The sequence below is a fragment of the Primulina huaijiensis genome, chromosome 6 (genome assembly GCF_012295235.1).
Source record: "Primulina huaijiensis isolate GDHJ02 chromosome 6, ASM1229523v2, whole genome shotgun sequence".
NCBI classification, from domain to species: domain Eukaryota; kingdom Viridiplantae; phylum Streptophyta; class Magnoliopsida; order Lamiales; family Gesneriaceae; genus Primulina; species Primulina huaijiensis.
In genome coordinates, this window is record NC_133311.1 from 20956807 (window position 1) to 20976222 (window position 19416).

The 19416-nt window shown below is 36.0% G+C and overlaps 4 protein-coding genes and 1 long non-coding RNA gene across 10 annotated transcripts; 3 read left to right on the top strand and 2 right to left on the bottom strand.

Moving 5' to 3' along the window:
• Nucleotides 1-80: 80 nt before the first annotated feature.
• On the bottom strand, nucleotides 81-3380 carry LOC140978193 (protein IQ-DOMAIN 9-like). Of its 3 annotated transcripts, none has more exons than XM_073443042.1 (6): nucleotides 3092-3380; nucleotides 2060-2165; nucleotides 1686-1844; nucleotides 1210-1437; nucleotides 994-1107; nucleotides 81-722 (listed from the first exon to the last, which is right to left on the bottom strand). In XM_073443042.1, exons 2-6 carry the CDS (start codon nucleotides 2132-2134, stop codon nucleotides 372-374), a joined length of 927 nt encoding a protein of 308 aa, XP_073299143.1. In that variant the 5' UTR covers nucleotides 2135-2165; nucleotides 3092-3380; the 3' UTR covers nucleotides 81-371. The 3 variants fall into 3 exon arrangements, with proteins under 3 accessions (XP_073299143.1, XP_073299142.1, XP_073299144.1); XM_073443041.1 differs by having other exon boundaries at nucleotides 3079-3374; XM_073443043.1 differs by lacking the exon at nucleotides 3092-3380 and adding an exon at nucleotides 2277-3051.
• Nucleotides 2276-3157, top strand: LOC140978194 (uncharacterized). The gene is made up of 2 exons (XR_012175529.1): nucleotides 2276-2342; nucleotides 3059-3157. It is a non-coding gene; the product is annotated as an uncharacterized lncRNA (long non-coding RNA).
• A 2042-nt stretch (nucleotides 3381-5422) lies between the features above and the next one.
• Nucleotides 5423-7436, bottom strand: LOC140979431 (GDSL esterase/lipase At5g45920-like). Of its 2 annotated transcripts, XM_073444818.1 has the most exons (5): nucleotides 7238-7433; nucleotides 6927-7148; nucleotides 6297-6364; nucleotides 6031-6195; nucleotides 5423-5817 (listed from the first exon to the last, which is right to left on the bottom strand). In XM_073444818.1, the coding sequence occupies exons 1-5, from the start codon at nucleotides 7334-7336 to the stop codon at nucleotides 5625-5627; spliced, it is 747 nt and encodes a 248-aa protein (XP_073300919.1). In that variant the 5' UTR covers nucleotides 7337-7433; the 3' UTR covers nucleotides 5423-5624. The 2 variants fall into 2 exon arrangements, with proteins under 2 accessions (XP_073300919.1, XP_073300918.1); XM_073444817.1 differs by having other exon boundaries at nucleotides 5423-6195; nucleotides 7238-7436.
• A 2897-nt stretch (nucleotides 7437-10333) lies between these two features.
• Nucleotides 10334-14095, top strand: LOC140978195 (protein INCREASED PETAL GROWTH ANISOTROPY 1-like). 3 transcript variants are annotated; one of them, XR_012175530.1, is made up of 6 exons: nucleotides 10334-11825; nucleotides 12185-12316; nucleotides 12417-12598; nucleotides 12685-12796; nucleotides 13442-13646; nucleotides 13784-14095. XR_012175530.1 is itself a non-coding variant. In XM_073443044.1 (6 exons), the coding sequence occupies exons 1-6, from the start codon at nucleotides 10524-10526 to the stop codon at nucleotides 13913-13915; spliced, it is 1995 nt and encodes a 664-aa protein (XP_073299145.1). In that variant the 5' UTR covers nucleotides 10344-10523; the 3' UTR covers nucleotides 13916-14095. The 3 variants fall into 3 exon arrangements, 2 of the variants coding, with proteins under 2 accessions (XP_073299146.1, XP_073299145.1); XM_073443044.1 differs by having other exon boundaries at nucleotides 10344-11825; nucleotides 13512-13646; XM_073443045.1 differs by lacking the exon at nucleotides 13784-14095 and having other exon boundaries at nucleotides 10335-11825; nucleotides 12685-12818; nucleotides 13463-13479.
• A 2024-nt stretch (nucleotides 14096-16119) lies between these two features.
• LOC140978196 (large ribosomal subunit protein bL34c) lies at nucleotides 16120-17626 on the top strand. The gene is made up of 2 exons (XM_073443046.1): nucleotides 16120-16415; nucleotides 17197-17626. Exons 1-2 carry the CDS (start codon nucleotides 16196-16198, stop codon nucleotides 17451-17453), a joined length of 477 nt encoding a protein of 158 aa, XP_073299147.1. The 5' UTR covers nucleotides 16120-16195; the 3' UTR covers nucleotides 17454-17626.
• Nucleotides 17627-19416: the final 1790 nt, after the last annotated feature.

The window sequence follows — 19416 nt, forward strand, 5'->3', positions numbered from 1 at the left end:
GTATTTGTTTTACCTGCTACTCCATCGAAATAAGTCAACACAACTCTCCTTTGAATTTGACTGAAACGTTGGAAAGTAAGAGTACAGAACACTCGACTTTATACGAAGAACACTGACTTTATCCAAACCGGAGATAGCAGAGAGCAGGTCCGACATATACTTTACAGAACAGTCCGATGATAATTTAACTCTTCCTAATGTACAGTAAATCAAGAATCACACCCAAATCCAATTTTTCTTTTCTTTTGAAATTTGCTGCCGATAAACACACAGTTGTTCAAGCTCAACGAGCAAAGTATGCCAAGGCTGACTGGCTGATTTTCGTCATCACCCTGATGCTGCACACTCTTCTTGAATCTGAAAACTCGACTTTAGGATTCATCCTGTTCATTCTTGGTTTCACCATCTTCGGCTTTGGCGTTCACTTTCGGAACAGATGTTTTCTCAGATGCTTCATAAGACAGTTTTCGAGATCTTCTAGCAGCCTTTCCATTAGGAGAAGCTAACTTGACTTTAACTGATGCTTTGATCGTGGGAGGAGTTTTGTTTTTAGGAGTCTTGCTTGCCTGGAGACTTGGTGCTTTCTTTGGACTTGCTGATGTTGGAACTCGGCTCTCCCAAGGTCGAGCAGCAATCCACCGGTCCATCCAGCTCCAGCCCCAATTTTCTTTGCCAAGTTCATAGTTTCCTGATCCAAAATTCGGATCGGAGTTGGCCCTCCACTGAAAAAAGACATGGTTTCGGTCACTACACCCGCTTAACAAAGACAGCATGCAACACGACACAGGATCTAAGTTTCGGCTACCAAGGCCTACATACATGATACCATCCCCAACTGACAAAAACTATTATTAATTTAGAATTAAAATAAAATAGGGTAGGAAATATTTCATATAACTAGATTGAAAAATAAAATAAAGAACCATATATAAAAGATATATTGTAATCTGAATAATATCTAATCTGATTTCAGATTTTTTCTTGTTTTCACACCTGATGAGAAAAGGCATATGCCATAGCTCGCTCCCGCCTCACTGCTGCTTCTTCTCTTTGATGTATTCTTGCAAGAGCTTCATCCATTGTCTCAGAACCTCCACTCCAGTCCACCTGTAAAGCAATCCATCCGTGGGGGATATGGCTGAGTCAAGTTCAATATACAATTTCGAAACATTTAAATACTGGCCACATAGGGGAAGCACTCTATCTTACCTCGAGGTCATGAAGCTTTGCTTCGAGCTTCATCTTATTCTCGAGGTTCTTCTGCCTGAGTCGACCTTGAGTAACCATATGAACTCGCCGAGCTCTAACCTGGGTTTGAATTCTGCTCCATGAGTGGAGATGACGTAGCGTGGTTGATGCTTGCTTCTTGACAGAATCACATTGCACCAGATCCTTGAACCTTGTCATTCCTTTCATTTGGCGATATTTCTTCCGAGCCTAAAACAAATGTTGTATTTGAAATAGAGAGATATATATTGACAATTGAAAACCATAGAGACCTTTATCCAGGACAACAATAACCATGAGGCTGGACTTCTTATAGCTAAATCGCAATAAAATCATATCAAAAATTAAATCTTAATCTTATTATTTTTGTTTTCACAGTAAGATAAAAATAAACATTTGTGAGTAAACAAGAGTAAGCTTGACAAGTAGGTTATTCGGCACATTGAAGTATCACATACCCTATATGCTCGATACATAGTCTGAATTCGAGTTGCAGCCCTATTCTCAACTCGGATCCGTATATGGTCTCCCTCAGAAGTCCCATTGGCCAATACAGGACAATCTTTCCCCAAGACTTCCTCATTGTGGCCATTTGACTTGTCAGATGCTGAATACTTCTGCTCGATTACGAAAAAAGAACTCAAAATGCATAAATTTAGATATCCAGAATCCAGACACCTAGATATCCATAGTCAAATAAAGGAAAAGGATTGAATAATATTTGGAGTTCGACTCCACTCATAATTGCAATATCTGTATAATACTGGTTTAATAGTTTAGTTCTCGATTGAAATACGGGAGAAAAAAAGAAGACATCTCCAGAGCTTCTAACCTGCGATTTTTGTGATCTGTTACCCTTGGCTTTCTTTCTAGTGATTATATTCTTAAACCAAACTCCCGAACCCATTCTTGATACTTACTGTATACAACAAAATTACCTGCAGATGGTTGTATCCCATGAGTATCGTCGAAGTCATATCTAGAATTCACAAGATTAAAAATAACTAAACAAGCCTACATATCAACCGTGCACTGCTGTAGATTTATACCATTTCATGCTTTAGTAGTCAATTAATGAAAATGTTTTGAGATTTGCCCAAGAGTCAAGAATTTGTGTTATCATGCAATAGAACACCCAAAACGAGCATGTAAAAAGAAAACATTAGCAAATTTAATGGAAAAACTTGTATTATATCTTGGAACAAGATGAAGCCATTTTGGTATTTAATAGTTTATATTTAAGGTTAGAGCAAATCATAAAAAGATAACTCAAGATTGACGCATCATCTCTCTCTCTTATAATCCATATAATCGAGACGAGCTTTTCAGGAAAGTGAAGAGGATACCAACAAATTTGAAAAAAGGGACATTCTAAATTCATCAAATGAGTCAAGGGACCAAAACTTGCAAGTTCTCGAATTTAAGTATACTTGGTTTCATAGATCCATCAGCGTAAGGACTGAGGACCTATCAGTCTCGCAGATTACTGAATATACAGTTCCCCTTCCAATTCTTGTGAAACGAAAACTATATGAAGAGGAATTCATTAATCAACAATGTGAAAGATGTAGAACACCCCCTTATTCGAATATTTCACACCATACGGACCAAATCAAGCATCACAATTTGACATTATCTTTACCACAACTTCTCACAGTCTCAAAGCAAAATCTAACAAATAACTATGTAAAACTGCTGTCAAGAACTAATTCAAGATTACACGAAGACCCATTGCGGTTTTCAATATTTCACACCAAAAAAAAGAATTCAGATTCACATACATCACTTGAATCGGTGAAAAATATACGAAGAAACACATTAATAGCAATAGGCAATCCAAGAATCACATACCAGGCAAAAGAACCCCACATAAAGTCAGTAACCTTCCCGCAAAAGGGTATCTCCAAAATATGAAGAAAAACCAAGAAAATAGATGCAAATGCAATGACGTTGAGAAATGCAATCGAGGTAGGCAACAATATTGTTATGTTATGAGTAAGATTGAAGAAATATGAAACATGTATACGCATAAACTTAAAAGTAACAAAAAAAAAAATTGGGTGGCTTGTCTATGCTTGCAATGGCCCACAACTATTGACTTCCAAAAGATATGATCAATTATCATCATTAAATACAATTATAATCAAGAAACAAGGAAATCAGAGCCACCGTCGTCACCATTAATTCTTGAATAAATAATTACAAATACAAATTTATTGTACTACTACACTAAATCAAAGGGCCTGATCAAATTCCACCCAAATTAATTAAGGATTCGTAGTTTATTAAGTATGTTTGCCTTGGTATGCAGTCTACTAAATGCGTGTCATGCAGGCCACTACTAGCCAACTGGAATTCTCAATTTCATGCCAATTTATTTTTTAAGCATTAAAATTTTCACATGATGTACAAGTTAATATATTATTATTATTAACTAGTTGGCTAAATTTTAATATTTAAAAATAATAATAACAATTGACTTCAATGAGTTTTGTTCAAGTATGTTACTATCCTTTGTCATCTACATATATATATTTAGTACCAGAATATATTAAAAAAATCTGTCCTCGAATATTTATGTACACCGATTACAGTGTATATCCGGCCATGTTTCGTTCTTGTCTTGAATTTCTTGATGAGAAATAGAAGTAGAAGACAACGGTTGGTGGTGTTTGGATTATGAATTTTTTTTGCTGTTTTAAAATAAATATTGATGATTAGATATCTTGTTCTTAAAATTGTTTGTATTACTATATAATTATAATACCAATAATTAATCTTTTTTTTTTGGTTGTTTGGTGGATAAATATAATAAGTACTGATGATTGAAACGCACATTTGTCTTTAATATATTATGTGCATAATGAATTAGTGATAATATTTTTATATAAAAAAATTTGTGAAATTGTTAGACAGATCTCTTATTTGAGTCATCCATAAAAAACTATTATTTTTTATGTCAAAAATATTACTTATTGTTGCAAATATGGACAGAGTTGATCATCTCACGGATAAATATTCTTGACTAATTTGTCAAATATTTGACTAATTTTTTACAATAATTGGAGTTAAATGAGTTTTTTTCCAATGTTCTATAAATAAAAATATCCTTCACCAAAAAAACAGTTAAATTTTTGTTTTTCTTCTTTCCGGTTTCTTTATAAAAAAAAAAAAATCATTCTCTAACCTGTTTTAAGTGAATTTATAGATGTGTTGTTTATAAATTCTATTTATTTTGAATACTCTAAAGGGAATTTACCATTAATTTCAACAAGATAATGAAGTCAAAATTTCCTCAAAGATAGTAAATCACCCTCACAACTATGCAATTGTTTAATCTTAAAAGAGATATTCTATAATTTTCCACTCCAAGCAAAATCACATTCTTGATTTTCCCTTTTAACACATAGACGTATTTGTGTTCGATGGGACCTATACAAAAATTTAAAAATGAGTTATCTTGTTGGTATAAATAATGTTAAAATTCAGTTAGCAAATAAATAATACATAAATACACAAGAAAAAATATATTACATAAAAATTTGTCAATAAATATTTGAAATGATTACATAAATAATAATCGTCTAGCTTTTTAGAGGGAAAAAATATATCAAATTTGCATAATCCAATAAATTATCATCTCAAAATATATATGTTGGATTACCTGAAAAATCAGACCCTGAGACGATGCCGTCCTTGATCTCATTAAAGGTCCGGCCCTAGTGTAACAAAAACTAGTAATGTTATCGTCTTTCAATTTGTCGTATTATCATTCATATGTAATATCAAAATTTTGATATTTTTTATTAATTTTTTATAAAAACAATATAATGTGTATATCATAAGTGAATTTGAGTGATTGAAAAAAAGACAAATAGAAAATATATCAATCTGGTGCAATATAGTGTGCGTGTTATAATTTTTATTATAAATTAGTGATTAATATAATAATATCACATTTTAGATTATTAAAAACGAAGATATCCAAGGGCGAATATATTATATATCAATTGATCATATTGGTCTGGGTGGAGCTCAAACGCACAACAGGCCGACGCTCTAAACCGGGCTTATAAATATATCTAAGGTATCATTCGATTTAATCAGTTCAAGAAATCAATAATCAAACTGACTGGATTTAATTTAAACCAAATATTAAATAAACAATAGGTGGAAAAATCTTCAAATGGGAAGGATAAAAATATTATTATTATTTTATTTATAATTCGAAAACCAACAAATGTTGCCACAGATCCCATCGAACCTTCCAAGCATCTTACAGACATAAAAGCCAGACAAATGCAACACACAGCCTCCACAAAATTCCATGTAAATACCACTTGAAATCCCATATGCTCTCATGTATCTACTTTAGCCACGGAACCACAAAACACTTGCTAACGCATTCCTCCTCCTTCATATCTTAGATAGCAATTCTCAAAAGACTTGAGAGGGTCTTCCGCATCGATATCAGAAAGGAGAGGCTGATCCACAGGCAGACTTTCCAGGCTTATGCCTTCTTCCTTGAGCCGGGCGACCACTTCCTCAAACAAGACTTTGCTCCCTTTCTCAGTTAGATGCAACCCATCTCTGCGTTTCAAAGAATAGGATTGAATATTACATGATATTATGATTCTGATTACATACCACAGCCCGAAGAGAATGATCTGATAAAAGGGTGAGGGGGGGTGGGGGTGTGAAGATCGAATTCTCTCCCCAAAAATTATTCTGTCACCCCATTTCGTTCCTGGATTCACCCTGTTACAATGGAAATATTTTGAACAAAAGAAGAAGCACATGTACACTAAATAAGCCTTTTGCCATCCAGGAAACTGCTGCATTTTCGTCCAGAGGTCTACAGCTGCAACTCCACATTCAGATGCAACTGCGAGGCATGCTTTGGAATAGTTTCCAGCAGCTTCATTTGTCCTCTCAGATAGGCCGGAAGAGTTGTCACTCAACGGATGCCTGAATTATTTTTACATCCAAGATGAAACGTTAAAAGCATAGTGACTTTAAGAATGTTAAACTTAAAAGTCTGAAAGTACTAGAAATACAGTAAGTGTTACAGGAGGCGTGCAGCTTCATCAATTGGAGGAGGCGTGATGAGGAGAATACAAGATGAAGGCCATTGCTTCTGAAGCCATAGTAAAGAAGGCGGTAATGTCACACAAAGCATTGTGACAAAAGCATGACAAGTATATTATGTTCAGAGTAGAACAGTTGCATCTTAGTTTTGACTTACTAGAACAACTATGATAATGAATAATTTTGAGGCATGGGCAAAGTCGAGCGAAAGAACTACTATGCTAGAATAACCGAAAAATAACAGTATGCTAGCAAAATTAATACACCAATATCAAGTTTGTCGTCAAAGATCTAAAAGCAACTTGCACGAAACAATTAACAAGATCAAATCGAGGGGAAGAACTACTATACTACATCCCTGCTGCCTTTAATTTTGGTCCATGCATGAGCATTCACAAGTTACAGGCATGAATGGTACCCAATTCTTAGTAAAATATACAACTTTGAGAAGAAAGTCATCAAATCATACTATACTCTTCTCATCTTCCGTTTCGGCCTCAGTTATAGGGCGTCATATCATGACCACGTTAAACTTACTTTCCCAAGAATTTTCTTCATTCACTACAAACAGTGCATGTGTTGGTGGGGTCGTGCACACTTTCCAAGTTTACCTTGAGAAAGGCAACAATAGCGTGGAGGTTCTGCTTGTACTCCTCAAGCGGCACGTGTTGGAAAGCACTAGATCTGTCGGGGATACACGCGTCGTTCGCGCCGAAGAACACCAGCACCGCCGCCGGAGAACGGCTGCTCTCCGACGGATGCAGCACCTTCTCTTTCACCTTCAAAGCCCATCTCGTGTTGTACCCACTGTACCCTCTCAAGACCACATCCGCCTAACATCAACACCGCCAATATGATTCTCATCAACTTTAAGCAAAGAAAAAACCCAAATCAAACCAAAAAAAAAATCCTGAATCCTCACCGTGCGAGAGAAGTGATTCGCAAGAGAAGAACCCCACCCACCATCTGCGAACGACGCCTCCGTAATGGAGTCTCCAAACAGATAAATCTTTGGTCTCATATTTTGCTTGCAGGTGGTCAAGAAGAAGATTATTTGCTTCAAATATTTTTTCAAAGGAAGGATCAACAAACGAAGGTGTCAAATATTTAATACCATAAGTTCGAGCAGATTTGGCGGTTCGGATACAAAGCATAGACGACAGCGATAACAATGGGTAGGGTATGGATTCGTTCTCATACCCATCTTCATACCCATCGGGTATTGAATTTCATCTCATCCCTATACCCGTCGGATTATCGGATACTCATACTCTACCCAAATACCCTATTATCAAATACAATTANATCCGAACCCGAAAATCCCCATATCCGATTACCCAATTATTTAATCGGGTCTAAAAATTCTTCCATACCCTCTTCTATTCGGGTCGAGTATCGGATACTCCAACGGGTTCGGAAGAAATTGTTATTCCTAATGGACAATAACATTTATCATAAAATAGTATTTTAATATTATATTTATTAATATATATTTGATATAAAAAATATTATTTTTCAATCAAATAATATATATTACACAATATCTCAACATAACTAATAAAAATATATTCTTTATAATAAAAATAATATTTTAAATATAAAAATAATAATTTTATGATAAATCAGATATTTGCCCACAAAATCAGTCGTATATAATTATTTTTAACATGTAATAATAATTTTTTTTAAATTGCATCTGCAAAATCCACCGTATGGTATGATTATATTATTGATATGGATCCTTGGTTGGGAGCGTTCCAGCGAGACTAGTACAAAGGCCAAAATGGCTTCGGCGGATTTGAATGGCCATGGAAATTTCATATTATATCCAAATATTTATTTTAACCATCGTTTCTTCCATCATCACCGGTAATTTTATTTATCTTTTAAAATTTTTGATGAATAAAAAAAAATTCGTAATTTATATTTTCATGTTATGAATAATTTTGGTGTTTTACATTTGAAACAAATATATATATCTCACTAATGATATGATTATTTTCTTATGTGAGACATTATTCACTTATCATCTACTTATCAAGATCTTGTTTGTCCAATATTTTATTCAAAATGAACAAATCCAATAGGTCAAATGCTCTATGTCCAACATAAAATGTTTTTTTTTTTTTTTATAAAAAAAATGTCCTTCCTTGTGCCATTGGGGATGCCCTAACTTGAATTTCAACCATCATTGTGTAAAGAGGCACTGCTCAAATAGCGAAATGACTAAGGGGGGCTATTTGTAATTCCCATTTTGCTCTTCAAATCAGAAAATTGAACAGAAAATGGAAAAATATAAAACCAACATGTATATGGGCTGTATTGTATAGGGCTTATTGTCATTCCAAACGAGCCCAATAAGACCAATGTCAAATTAAGCCCAGTAAATGTTGGTGACGTGCTCAATCAACACCGACAATTCTCAAGCAAGATTTAGGAAAATATAGATGAAATATATGGATTCAACCGGAAATAGTCTCCAGAAAAATAATAAAATCAAAGAACAATCTTCTTGCTCCCTGCAAATCCGGCGCACAAATTCTTCCAGACGCTTTGGTGGTCATCTCACACGTTTGTTTGCACGTGGATTTGAAATTTGAGCTTTTAATTGGGCTGATCCTTGTTGGGCTTGGGATTTTTTGACCCTTAATGCTGGTCCATATCAGTTGGGCAGAAGATGTTGAATAAATTGATGCCGTTAACGACTGCATGCAAGGGAGCATACATTAATGGTGGAAAGGTCGTCCTTCACTCCATCTCTTTTTAGGCCCATCGACTTGCTAATCATTAGGTGCCTCTATATGAGTATGCCCCCCCCCCCCCCCTCGTCGATCGGAGAACGAAAATCGAACAAAGTCGCCGATGATCTAGATACAAGAAAATTAAATATTACATTTTCTTGTAAAATTCATATATAATTTATTTTGGTAAATCATCAAATTGAAAAATAGGACATTTTACCAAGATAAATAAGAAGGGTAGGGGGCGTTGCAACGGATGGTGCAGACTGTCACAATGGACCACTTTACATTGATCCATTTATTCCCCCAATTCCTGTCTCTCTCCCTTCATACCCTTGGAACATTGCCACGTTATCTTGATAAATTAATTGCTTTATCTAAACTTCTATTTCTTCCTTGTTCTAGATTTAATAACACCACTCCTGGCTGAAGAGAAATGGGGAAAATTCCTTTTTTTTTTTTGTTGGGATTAAATGTGATTCTATTTTTAGTCCAGCTTAACAGAGAAATGAATATATAAATAGTTTGAAATGGGTATTCGATTGATGTACCATATTGGGTCAAAAAGACAGAGATGGAATAAACAAAAGACAAAAAATGTAATCAAAACAGAAGGAGCAGAGTCGGGTAATGGTCACATTCATTTTGCTCAGCCCCTTGTATTATTGATGGTGATTTATCAGCCTTCAAAATTATTTATGATTCTCCACCTATATATTCCCTAAAATAGATCTATATTTTATTTTTCCTATACATCCAAGTTTAATATATTTCACTTTTTGTCGACTAAAATCATGCACGGAATGGAATGAAATGATCACCACATAAAGGAAAGGAGTTCAAGAATTGTTACCCTATATTTTTTTACTACATTTTGGTTTATATCAATATTATTCTAAAATATTACATTGCGTATTATTGACCTTACATAAAATAAAAATAATTATTTGAATCAATTATAGTCGTCGTTGTTACGTCCAGTAAACAATATCTTTGTGAATTAAAAAACTTTGCTTATCTGAAAATTTGCACAAAATCATAAAGCATGGGGATACAATTCAGTTCGAATTACCCAGTTTATAACCTACCAAGATCTGAGGTTTTGTGGAACCAAGTTATCGAGATTGGACAATTCGACCGTTAGAAGGGCCTTTCGATTTTCTTAATTATTTAACGTTATGATCAAAATATGAGTACTTTAAAAAATTCAATTCTTACAACCATACGGGCAACAGGAAAAGGGACAAAACAAAGTTCACTTTCGGAGCCAGCGCGTGAACATCTCCCACCGTTGACACGTTCGAGAATAACTAGAGTTTTTTCTATAATGCCCCAGTACACATATACAGATAACGAGAAAGTGACAAATGAAGTCTTGTCCTTCTCTATACAGATTTCAAATAATGGCGCTGTGAAAATTTCTGTATAAGAGCGATAAGGTGAGTTTTCTTTGGATTTAAAGCGATAATGGTGGCTGGGAAAGTAAAAGTTGCGATGGGTTTGCAGAAATCGCCGGCGAATGCGAAGATAAAGCCTGATGTCTCCCCTAAGACTCCATCGATATCCACACCAAGCTCGGCTAAGCAGCAGCAAGCCCAGAAGGGATCTAACGCCGCCAATTCACGTTCTTTTGGCGTTTACTTCCCACGCGCCTCCGCCCAGGTACAGCCTCGGCCCCCCGACGTCGCCGAGCTCCTCCGCCTTGTGGAAGAGTTACGAGAACGAGAGTCCCGATTGAAAACAGAAATTTTGGAGAACAAACTGCTGAAAGAGTCCGTCGCCATTGTTCCTGTGCTTGAGAGCGAGATTTTGAGCAAGAATTCAGAACTTGAAAGATCAGGAAAGAAAATCGAATGCTTGGAAACGGAAAATGAAAGACTCAGGGAAGAGAATGAGTATTTGCACATGCAACTCTCCAAACAAAACCAGAAGTATGAGGAGAAAATCAAATCCATGCAGGCTGATTTATCCGATATCAAGAAAGCCGTTGCAGAAAGAGAGCGGGAGCAAGAAGAGGTGTCATCTTCATCATCCACTACGAGGTTTTGCGATGCGGCGAATAATCATAAATCTAGTGCCACAACAAAGTTTTTGAGAAAATGCATGACTCAAAATAGCATTAACTTGGGTGGTTTCGAAACTGGTAATATTAATTTCAAGCCAGAAATTGAGGAAAAGAAAGAAGTAAATGTTGGTGTAATTGAGATGTCTGAAAGGCCGAGGCATTCTCGGAGTAATTCTGACGAAATTCCAGACGTTTCTGATGGGTTAATAGGGCTGAGACCCCGCGTTCCTCGTGTTCCTAAGCCACCGCCGAGGCCATCCACCTCAATTTTGTCATCATGTTCTTCGTCTTCCTCTTTAATATCTTCTTCTATGTCTTTGCCTTCGTACGGCTCTTTATCGGATTCAGTTGACCGCGCGTTGGCGGAGATTTCCAACATTCCTCCTCCGCCACCTCCACCACCGCCTCCGGTGAAAGTTTCCTCCCTGAAATGTCCTCCACCGCCTCCTCCTCCACCGCCACGTTCGAAAGCTGCACCACCACCTCCTCCGCCTCCTCAGAAAGGGGCAACAAGGCCTGTCCAGGCTAAGGTTCGAAGGGTCCCGGAGGTTGTCGAGTTCTACCATTCCCTTATGGGGAGGGACTCGTATTCGAGGCGGGATTCCGGTGGGGGAGGTGGCAGCTCCGTCGATACCCAGGCGGCCGGAGCTGCGGCCAGGGATATGATAGGGGAGATTGCGAACCGTTCTTCCCATTTACTGGCAGTAAGTTTTACTATATTAACCATAATTATTCATTGTGTGAGTTTATTTACTCCTACTGCTACTGAATTATACCAAGCTGGGCCTGACATTGACCGGCCCTGGTGCGCTTTTTCTTGGAATTTTGCTAGACTACTTCCAAAACATGACAGAGACTTGGATTCGAAATCCGAATTGGTAATACAAAAAGTTGAAAATTGAATGAAACCATGTGGACTTCTATGAAAATTTAATGTTGTTTTCATTCTGCCAATGAATTCAAATATCACCTTTAATAGTTTTAAAGGACATATTACGGATCAAGAAAGATTAAATCTTTATCTAATGGTGATCCTTTTAAATTATTTTAATTTAAATAACAGATTAAGACAGATGTGGAAACTCAAGGGGATTTCATCAGGTTTTTGATTAAAGAAGTTGAAGATGCTGCCTTCACAGATATAGAAGATATAGTGCCTTTTGTTAAATGGCTTGATGACGAGCTCTCTTTCTTGGTACATATTTTCAATAATTTTATAGTAATCTGTCGCGTTTCTTTTTGTTCTATTTTTTGGGTTTTTTGTATATTTTTTGATCCAGATTGTCTTTGGTTAGGTTGATGAAAGGGCAGTTTTGAAGCACTTTGAATGGCCTGAGCAGAAGGCAGATGTTTTAAGAGAAGCAGCATTCGGGTACTGTGATTTGGAAAAGCTCGAATCTGAAGCCTCCACATTTCGAGATGACCCCAGACAACCTTGTTCTCATGCTCTCAAGAAAATGCAGTCTTTGTTTGAGAAGTAAACCGAAATGAATGCTACCTTTGTCATTTACTTTGTCTGGATAATTTTGTTTTTAGATTCGATTGGTTGAAATATTGTAACAGATTGGAGCATGGAGTATATAACTTGTCAAGAATGAGAGAATCAGCTGCAAAACGATACAAAGCATTTCAAATTCCTATGAACTGGATGCTAGATACCGGTTACGTCAGCCAGGTTATAAAATACGAAACTAGCTGTAAATTTTCTACCTTGTGATATATTATGTGATTTTCCTGGTTTTGAATCCACAAGGTTAAAATAAATATTAATTTACAATGATCGGTATGATTCTGTGATTTATCAGCATTGGAATTCTAACTATGTCTTGTGCTCTCTAGTCATTTGAATCATTGGATGACTCTAGCTCATCGAATCCTCTAGTAACACAATCATCTAAATTCGGATTGACTAAGAAACACGGCGGGCCCATTGCTTACCAAAAAGAACTTGAAAAGATAGTTTTTTTTCTCTCTCTCACGATTATTCCCTAGGAAAAGATCCATCGTTGGGCTAATTAATTGATCGATTTATTAGCTACTTTATCTCTACAACTATAAAGTTGTGGGAAGCAAAGGAAACTGCATGGAGAGGGCACAATCAGCTACGTCTTTATTTAAACAAATTGATGCTACGTGACAAAATGGACGGAGAGATTTTGCCTTATTTTGTTTGCTTCACGCCTGTTTTCCTTGTCTGTATTCCATTACTTTATGGAATTCTTCTTAGTTTTACGAGACAGACAGATGTTGAACTTTCTGTTAAAGATTTTGTTATCTGATAATCTTTTAATTTGACGGGAAATTTGAATAAATTTTGTAAAGAATTCCAAAGAAAGCTGAGGAATTTGCCCCCTCTTTCGGTCACTTCTCATGGTCTCCTATAACTGCAGATCAAGCTGGCATCAGTGAAACTAGCCATGAAGTACATGAAACGGATATCCGCTGAGCTCGAAATGATTTGGGGATGTCCAGAAGAAGAAGAGCTTATTCTTCAAGGTGTAAAGTTTGCGTTCCGGGTTCATCAGGTACATAAATTCTTGTTTCTTTACATGAATCTTATATAAAAAACTCCTATGTTTCATTGATCAAAATAAACTTAAACGCTTTTGGTAATCTTATAGCTGCTCATGATTTCGGGTTTTTTGGGCTTTTATTTTCTTAGTTTGCTGGTGGTTTTGATGTGGAGACAATGAAAGCATTTCAAGAACTGAGGGATAAAGCTCGATCCTGCAATGTGCAATACCATAATCAGCATCAACAGAAACTTGTTTACAGGTCCTCTGTTTCTTACTGATCTGCAGCAAACTCAGCTTCAGAAATGGTACCCCCACGTACCACACTTTTTCTTGTAAAGAAATTTGATACAATAAACGGCCATTTGTGAATACACAATTACGGGCGTTTTGGAAATTTTCTCTGAGAAGATTGAACATGCGATCGGTTGGAATGGAATCTGTAATACAGTTATTGCTCTGGCACTGTTATTCTTTGTTCTCTATGTTAGATCAAAGATGGAAAAGAAAATACAAGTTTGTCGCGGACCCCTTTCACTTGTTGAACGCATTATGAAACTTAGCAATTTTTTTTTAAGAAACTTAGCAATTTGAATTACACGTAGCAATCGGACCACCGAATGTGTACCACTGTAGGCTGACGAATGAGCATCTTTTCTCAACTGTGACAATGTTGCGATGTCGAGTAAATACACCATTTTTGTGATCCCCGCGAGTACTTTCTCGACCGCAAGTACTTTCTGGACAACATATACCTGCAGGGGTGTACCAGCTGGGACCTGTCAATGGTTGTCGTTCGCCTTAGCAGTTCTTTGACCCTGACTTCCAGTCTCTACCCCTATATGTAAATGTTTATGCAAAGTCTAGGAGTGATGAATTTATATTAGGAAATGGCGGATTCATGAACTTATCAAAGAAAAGTTTTTAAAAAAAATTTCAACTGCTGCTTTTGCTCATCTCTAAAGTACTTACCGATAGTTCGTTGGAAGAATACTTGGGTCTCTGTTGGATCAGCGTTAAGATCAACCCAAAGAGCCCAAGTCATCAAACTTTATAAAAAGCAGTCAAGCGATGTAATGTATATGTATTTACATAATAAGTACTATATTCATTCACCTGCATTTGACCAATATTCTTTATATATATATATATATATATAAAGAAAGAAAGAAATGAAACCGAAAAGAGGAGGAAAAAGAAGAAATCGGTTCGAATCGAATCGTTGCTTTCAAACATTATAAAGTTTTAATTTTTTGGTGTCTTTTTGCAAGAGACGATTCAACCAATGGGTGGTTTTTGGGAAAAGGACATCATTTCATTTGAGTTGTGTCTCCTGAAGGCAACTTCTGGATTCCATATATTCCTCCACAAAGTTCTCCCAGAAAGAGTGAATAATTCCCTCAAGCAAATTTCTTCTTTTCTCTTGTTAATTTTTTTAAACTTGTGGTTTTTGCTCCAGAAAATTTGAAGGAGCGTAACTTTCAAATTTTCAGAGATATAAGTTTTGTATCCTGGAGGTTAATTCCTTGAGACCATTTACACCATAGAAGTGGGAGGAATTAATACCTTAAAGAAAACACATTTGTGTGCCTAACCTATACAGTCCCATTTCTCATAATTTTATACAACGATCCATGTCTTTACTTATGGTAGAACCATCTTGTATATAATCTCATCTGCAAGCAAAAAAGCAACATTTACATGTTCAACTAACACAACAGATGATTTATATCTCAATATCAACAAATTTTCCATTACTTTTAAAGTAGTTAGAAGAAACTAAAGAAAGAAAAGAATATAAAAGGAATGCATACGGTTGGTCTTTTCCTTTGTGCGTCCGCCAATGCCATGAATTGAATATAAGCACATCCATTCCATTTCTTGCATTTTTGCCTTGTTGTATTATTGATAGGATGTGCTTATATTCCTTTATAAAGTTTACATAACACAAACTAAAACTCATCAGGAACATCTAAAAAAAGAAACTTCAGATCAAGTTCAAGATTACAAGTCACGAAATCAAAATTCGAAATATGAACATATGTTAGTTACAAAAGTATGTTTTGATTTTAATGCGTGGAACATAAAATCAATTGATATTATTAGTAAAAAATGTGATTTTTTTTAGTGTTAAAAAGGTGCATTGAGTTAATCTTTCCAAATTTTTTTTTTAAAAAAAATACCAATTAGAATATAAAAAGATTGTTTATGTGGACCCTAGCACCAGTCAATTTGTGGGTCTTCGAGTGTGGCCCAATAAAGTCAATTTGTTTATGGACGCTTGAAAATACAGTTTCAATAAAATTTTAAAGCCCAGTTTTAATCGGAAGTTTTAGGCCCATTCAATTTTAACCAGGACTTTCAACGATTTTGGGTTTGACTCAAAGCCCATTTCTTGAGCCCAATTATTATACACTAAACTACCCCATACTTTAAATAAATTACAAAACCCCCACAAACTCTTGAAATTTACAGATTGTTCCAATAACAAGATAAGGCATCAGTACCCCCCTCTGCCCAGAAGGCACTCGAAAGGATAACAAGCAAGCAAGAAGATAAAAATGGCTTGCTGCGTATCAGTGGGAACAGTTACTTGTTACAGAGGCAGCAATGTTAATGGCCCCACGGCTTCACTTTCGCTTCTCACGGGTTCTAGAACAAAATCCTCTTTTTCAATCAACGTGAAACCCGGGGCCGCAGCTTCTTCAGGGGGGATGCTCCTCCACTGCTCCTTCACCCCTTCTTCTGTTCTTTCTTCCTCTTCGCGCTCTTTCTTTTCGGGTAACTAGTGGAATTTTGATTTTCTTTTTTCTTTTCCTTTTCCTTTTCCTTTTCTGGTTTGGATAGCTCAATAGGTCACGTAGTCCTTATTTACAAAGTTTTATAATGGAATGCAATGTGAGAGAAGGAATGATTCTGGCTTGATTGTTTGGTTTTGGTTATTTTGATTTGCGGGCTTGTGGATTTTCTGCTTAATGCGGATGTATGCATGGATTTTTGGTTTTCTTGCCGAATTTAAGATTTACTTTTGTTTTTGTTTGAAGTTGTTTGGTGAAATAATAATGGTATTATTGTACTGATAGAGTGCTTCTCAGTCTTTTTCGTAATTCTCGAGAGAGTTCTAATTAATTGGTTGTCAGTTGTTTGGTTGAGTACTGACTTAGTTTTCTGATGGTATTGTTCCTTGCCTGTGGAATATTGGAATTATGATTGAGCTTAGGGATGTCATGTCTTATGATAATGCAATATAATTTAAAAATAATAATATTGGAAGAATTTTTTTAGAAATTTAATCTTGAATAATTATTACAATAGTATATTCTGAATCTTGAAATGAATACAATGGCAAAATGTAGCTCCCGATCAAGATATAGAACTCTGTTAAACTGAATGAATGTCGATCCATTATATTCTAACATGAAGATACACGGCAAATATGTTTTTGTTTTTGAGAATGAATACATGGCAAATATCTTGAGTGCAAGAAAACGATAAGAACTCAAGTGTAGCAGGACATTTTGAATGTTGGGAAGTGAATTGCGTTGGTTATACTGAATTTCAGGATTATCATTGGGTTTGGACCTGAATTCCAGCATTGGCATGAGGGCTAATAAGAGGCGTGGCTTGGTGGTCAGAGCAAAAAAATACCTTCTTTGTCAAACCAAGAGGAACAGGTCCAGGAAATCACTGGCTCGGACTCATGGTTTCCGCAAACGTATGAGCACTACTGATGGAAGAGCAGTTATCAAGCGGCGGCGTGCCAAGGGACGATGGGTCCTGTGCACGAAAACAAATCCTAACAGTGGAAAACGTGCTTGATCATTCAGATGTTTCATTTTGGGGATCAGTTCTGGTATGTAGCGCGTCAAGTTGCTGATGTATTTGCATCCATTCCTTTTGATTTGATCATCTTTTTGTGGAAATAATCTGTTTTCTTGACTGAATTCCAGCATGTCTAATTATTTCAATATATCATGTTAATTCTTATTTTACTTGGGTTTTTTTTTGCAAATTTTCTGTGAGCCAACTGGAGGAACTTGTGCTGTCATGGCATTCTACGCATGATAAGATATTTAGATGGAATATATCAACCTTCAAATAAACAGATTGGTTCCAGAATTATCAAGATTATGTTTTCTTCTTCGACTGTAAAACCTAGTTTTTTAAAGCATGGGTCGAGTCTAACAGCCAAGAACTAGACCTTTTCTTATTAGAGCATCCATATTATGAACCAAATAATAATCAGAATGAAGATAGAGACTTTTGTTTATAAAAATTTTCGCCACAGTACTTAATGTTGACAATTCCGCGCACACCCAACAATTGATCAAACACATTAGATAATTACAGGGAAGCATGATGTTTTGAGGTTCTTTTGGGATCTGATAGAGGAAAACGAATTTGCAACTGTTCGGTAGCTTTGACAGTTGGATAAGAAGCTTGAATTGTGATGGCACAGTGACCCTGTGTCACGATACACCCTTTATATTATTATGTATTAATTCTTGGCTGGGCTGTTACCACAGAATTTCCAACCCAACACTACTTCGTACCATCGCTTGATTTTCCCGCAACCAATAACCAACAGTAGTGACACCATCATCCAGCTTAGTTCCACATCCTCCAATGAACACTCCCATTGAGTGGAGCTGGAAGTTGGATACATTGGCATCATGTACCTGCTAGCAGTACTGACTCACTATTGGCTGGATCATCCTCGTATCTTTCAATCTTGGCAACAAGAGAGGATTCATTTTTCGTGATATAGGTTCCATCTACTTCCTTATACAGGTAGGTAGTTTTAGTGACGAAGTCGTTATTTCCGACCATGAATTCGATAACACAATCTTTGAGACCACCACCACCACTGCAGCCATGATCTTCACTCGTGCAAGTCAACAATTCTTATTCGGACGGTGATACCAGTTTCTTAGTTGTAACCTGGTTGATTCTTTTCCTGGCTGCAATAGCCGAGAACGCCAGCAGCATGTTGTGTCATTTGTTGATGTGAAAACACCTGTATCGTTTGCTTAAATTTTCAAAATACTAAATCCTTAAATATTAATTGATTAGACACACAAAGTAACGCATTATACCGTGTAAGGTCTTGGTCTGTGATGACCCTGTCTTTTGAATCAAGCCAAATGTCACTAATAGTTTAGGCTCAAATTCGAGCTCGGATAAGTGTGTTGGAACTCGATTTCAATACTTACAAATTCGTAAATAAGGACTAATTGTTATGCTTTCATCCCCACGAAATATTAAACACTTCTTTTAGAAATAGGGAAAAAAAAGTAGTAACATAAAAAATTCAGTAAAATAACTTGAATGTTCGGTTATGTATCCAATTTTCGTTTAAAGTTTAATACTTAAATTTGTCCTTGATACATCTTCATTGCACGTTGCACGCTATCACATCCAAACGAGCTTGACCGCACGACCAGTCTCCTTTTTTGAGCCTAAAGAGATTTCAAGTTGCCCTTAAAACGCTATCGTTGCATTACTTTTTCTTTACACAAGCACTTGCAGAAATACATTTTTAAGTTCATCTGATAATGTAGAGTAGATTTGTTTTAATTTCGGGAGTGGACATTTTCCAATTACTATCTTAAATCATCTATCAATTTGATACGATATGATGATATAAAAATTTAAAGATATATCATATTCATATAATATGAAATAATAATTTAATTATTTTTAAAGTCAAAAAAGTATAATCTTAAAATAACAATTTTACAGATAAATGTGGAAGTCATATAAAATCCATATTTTACAATAT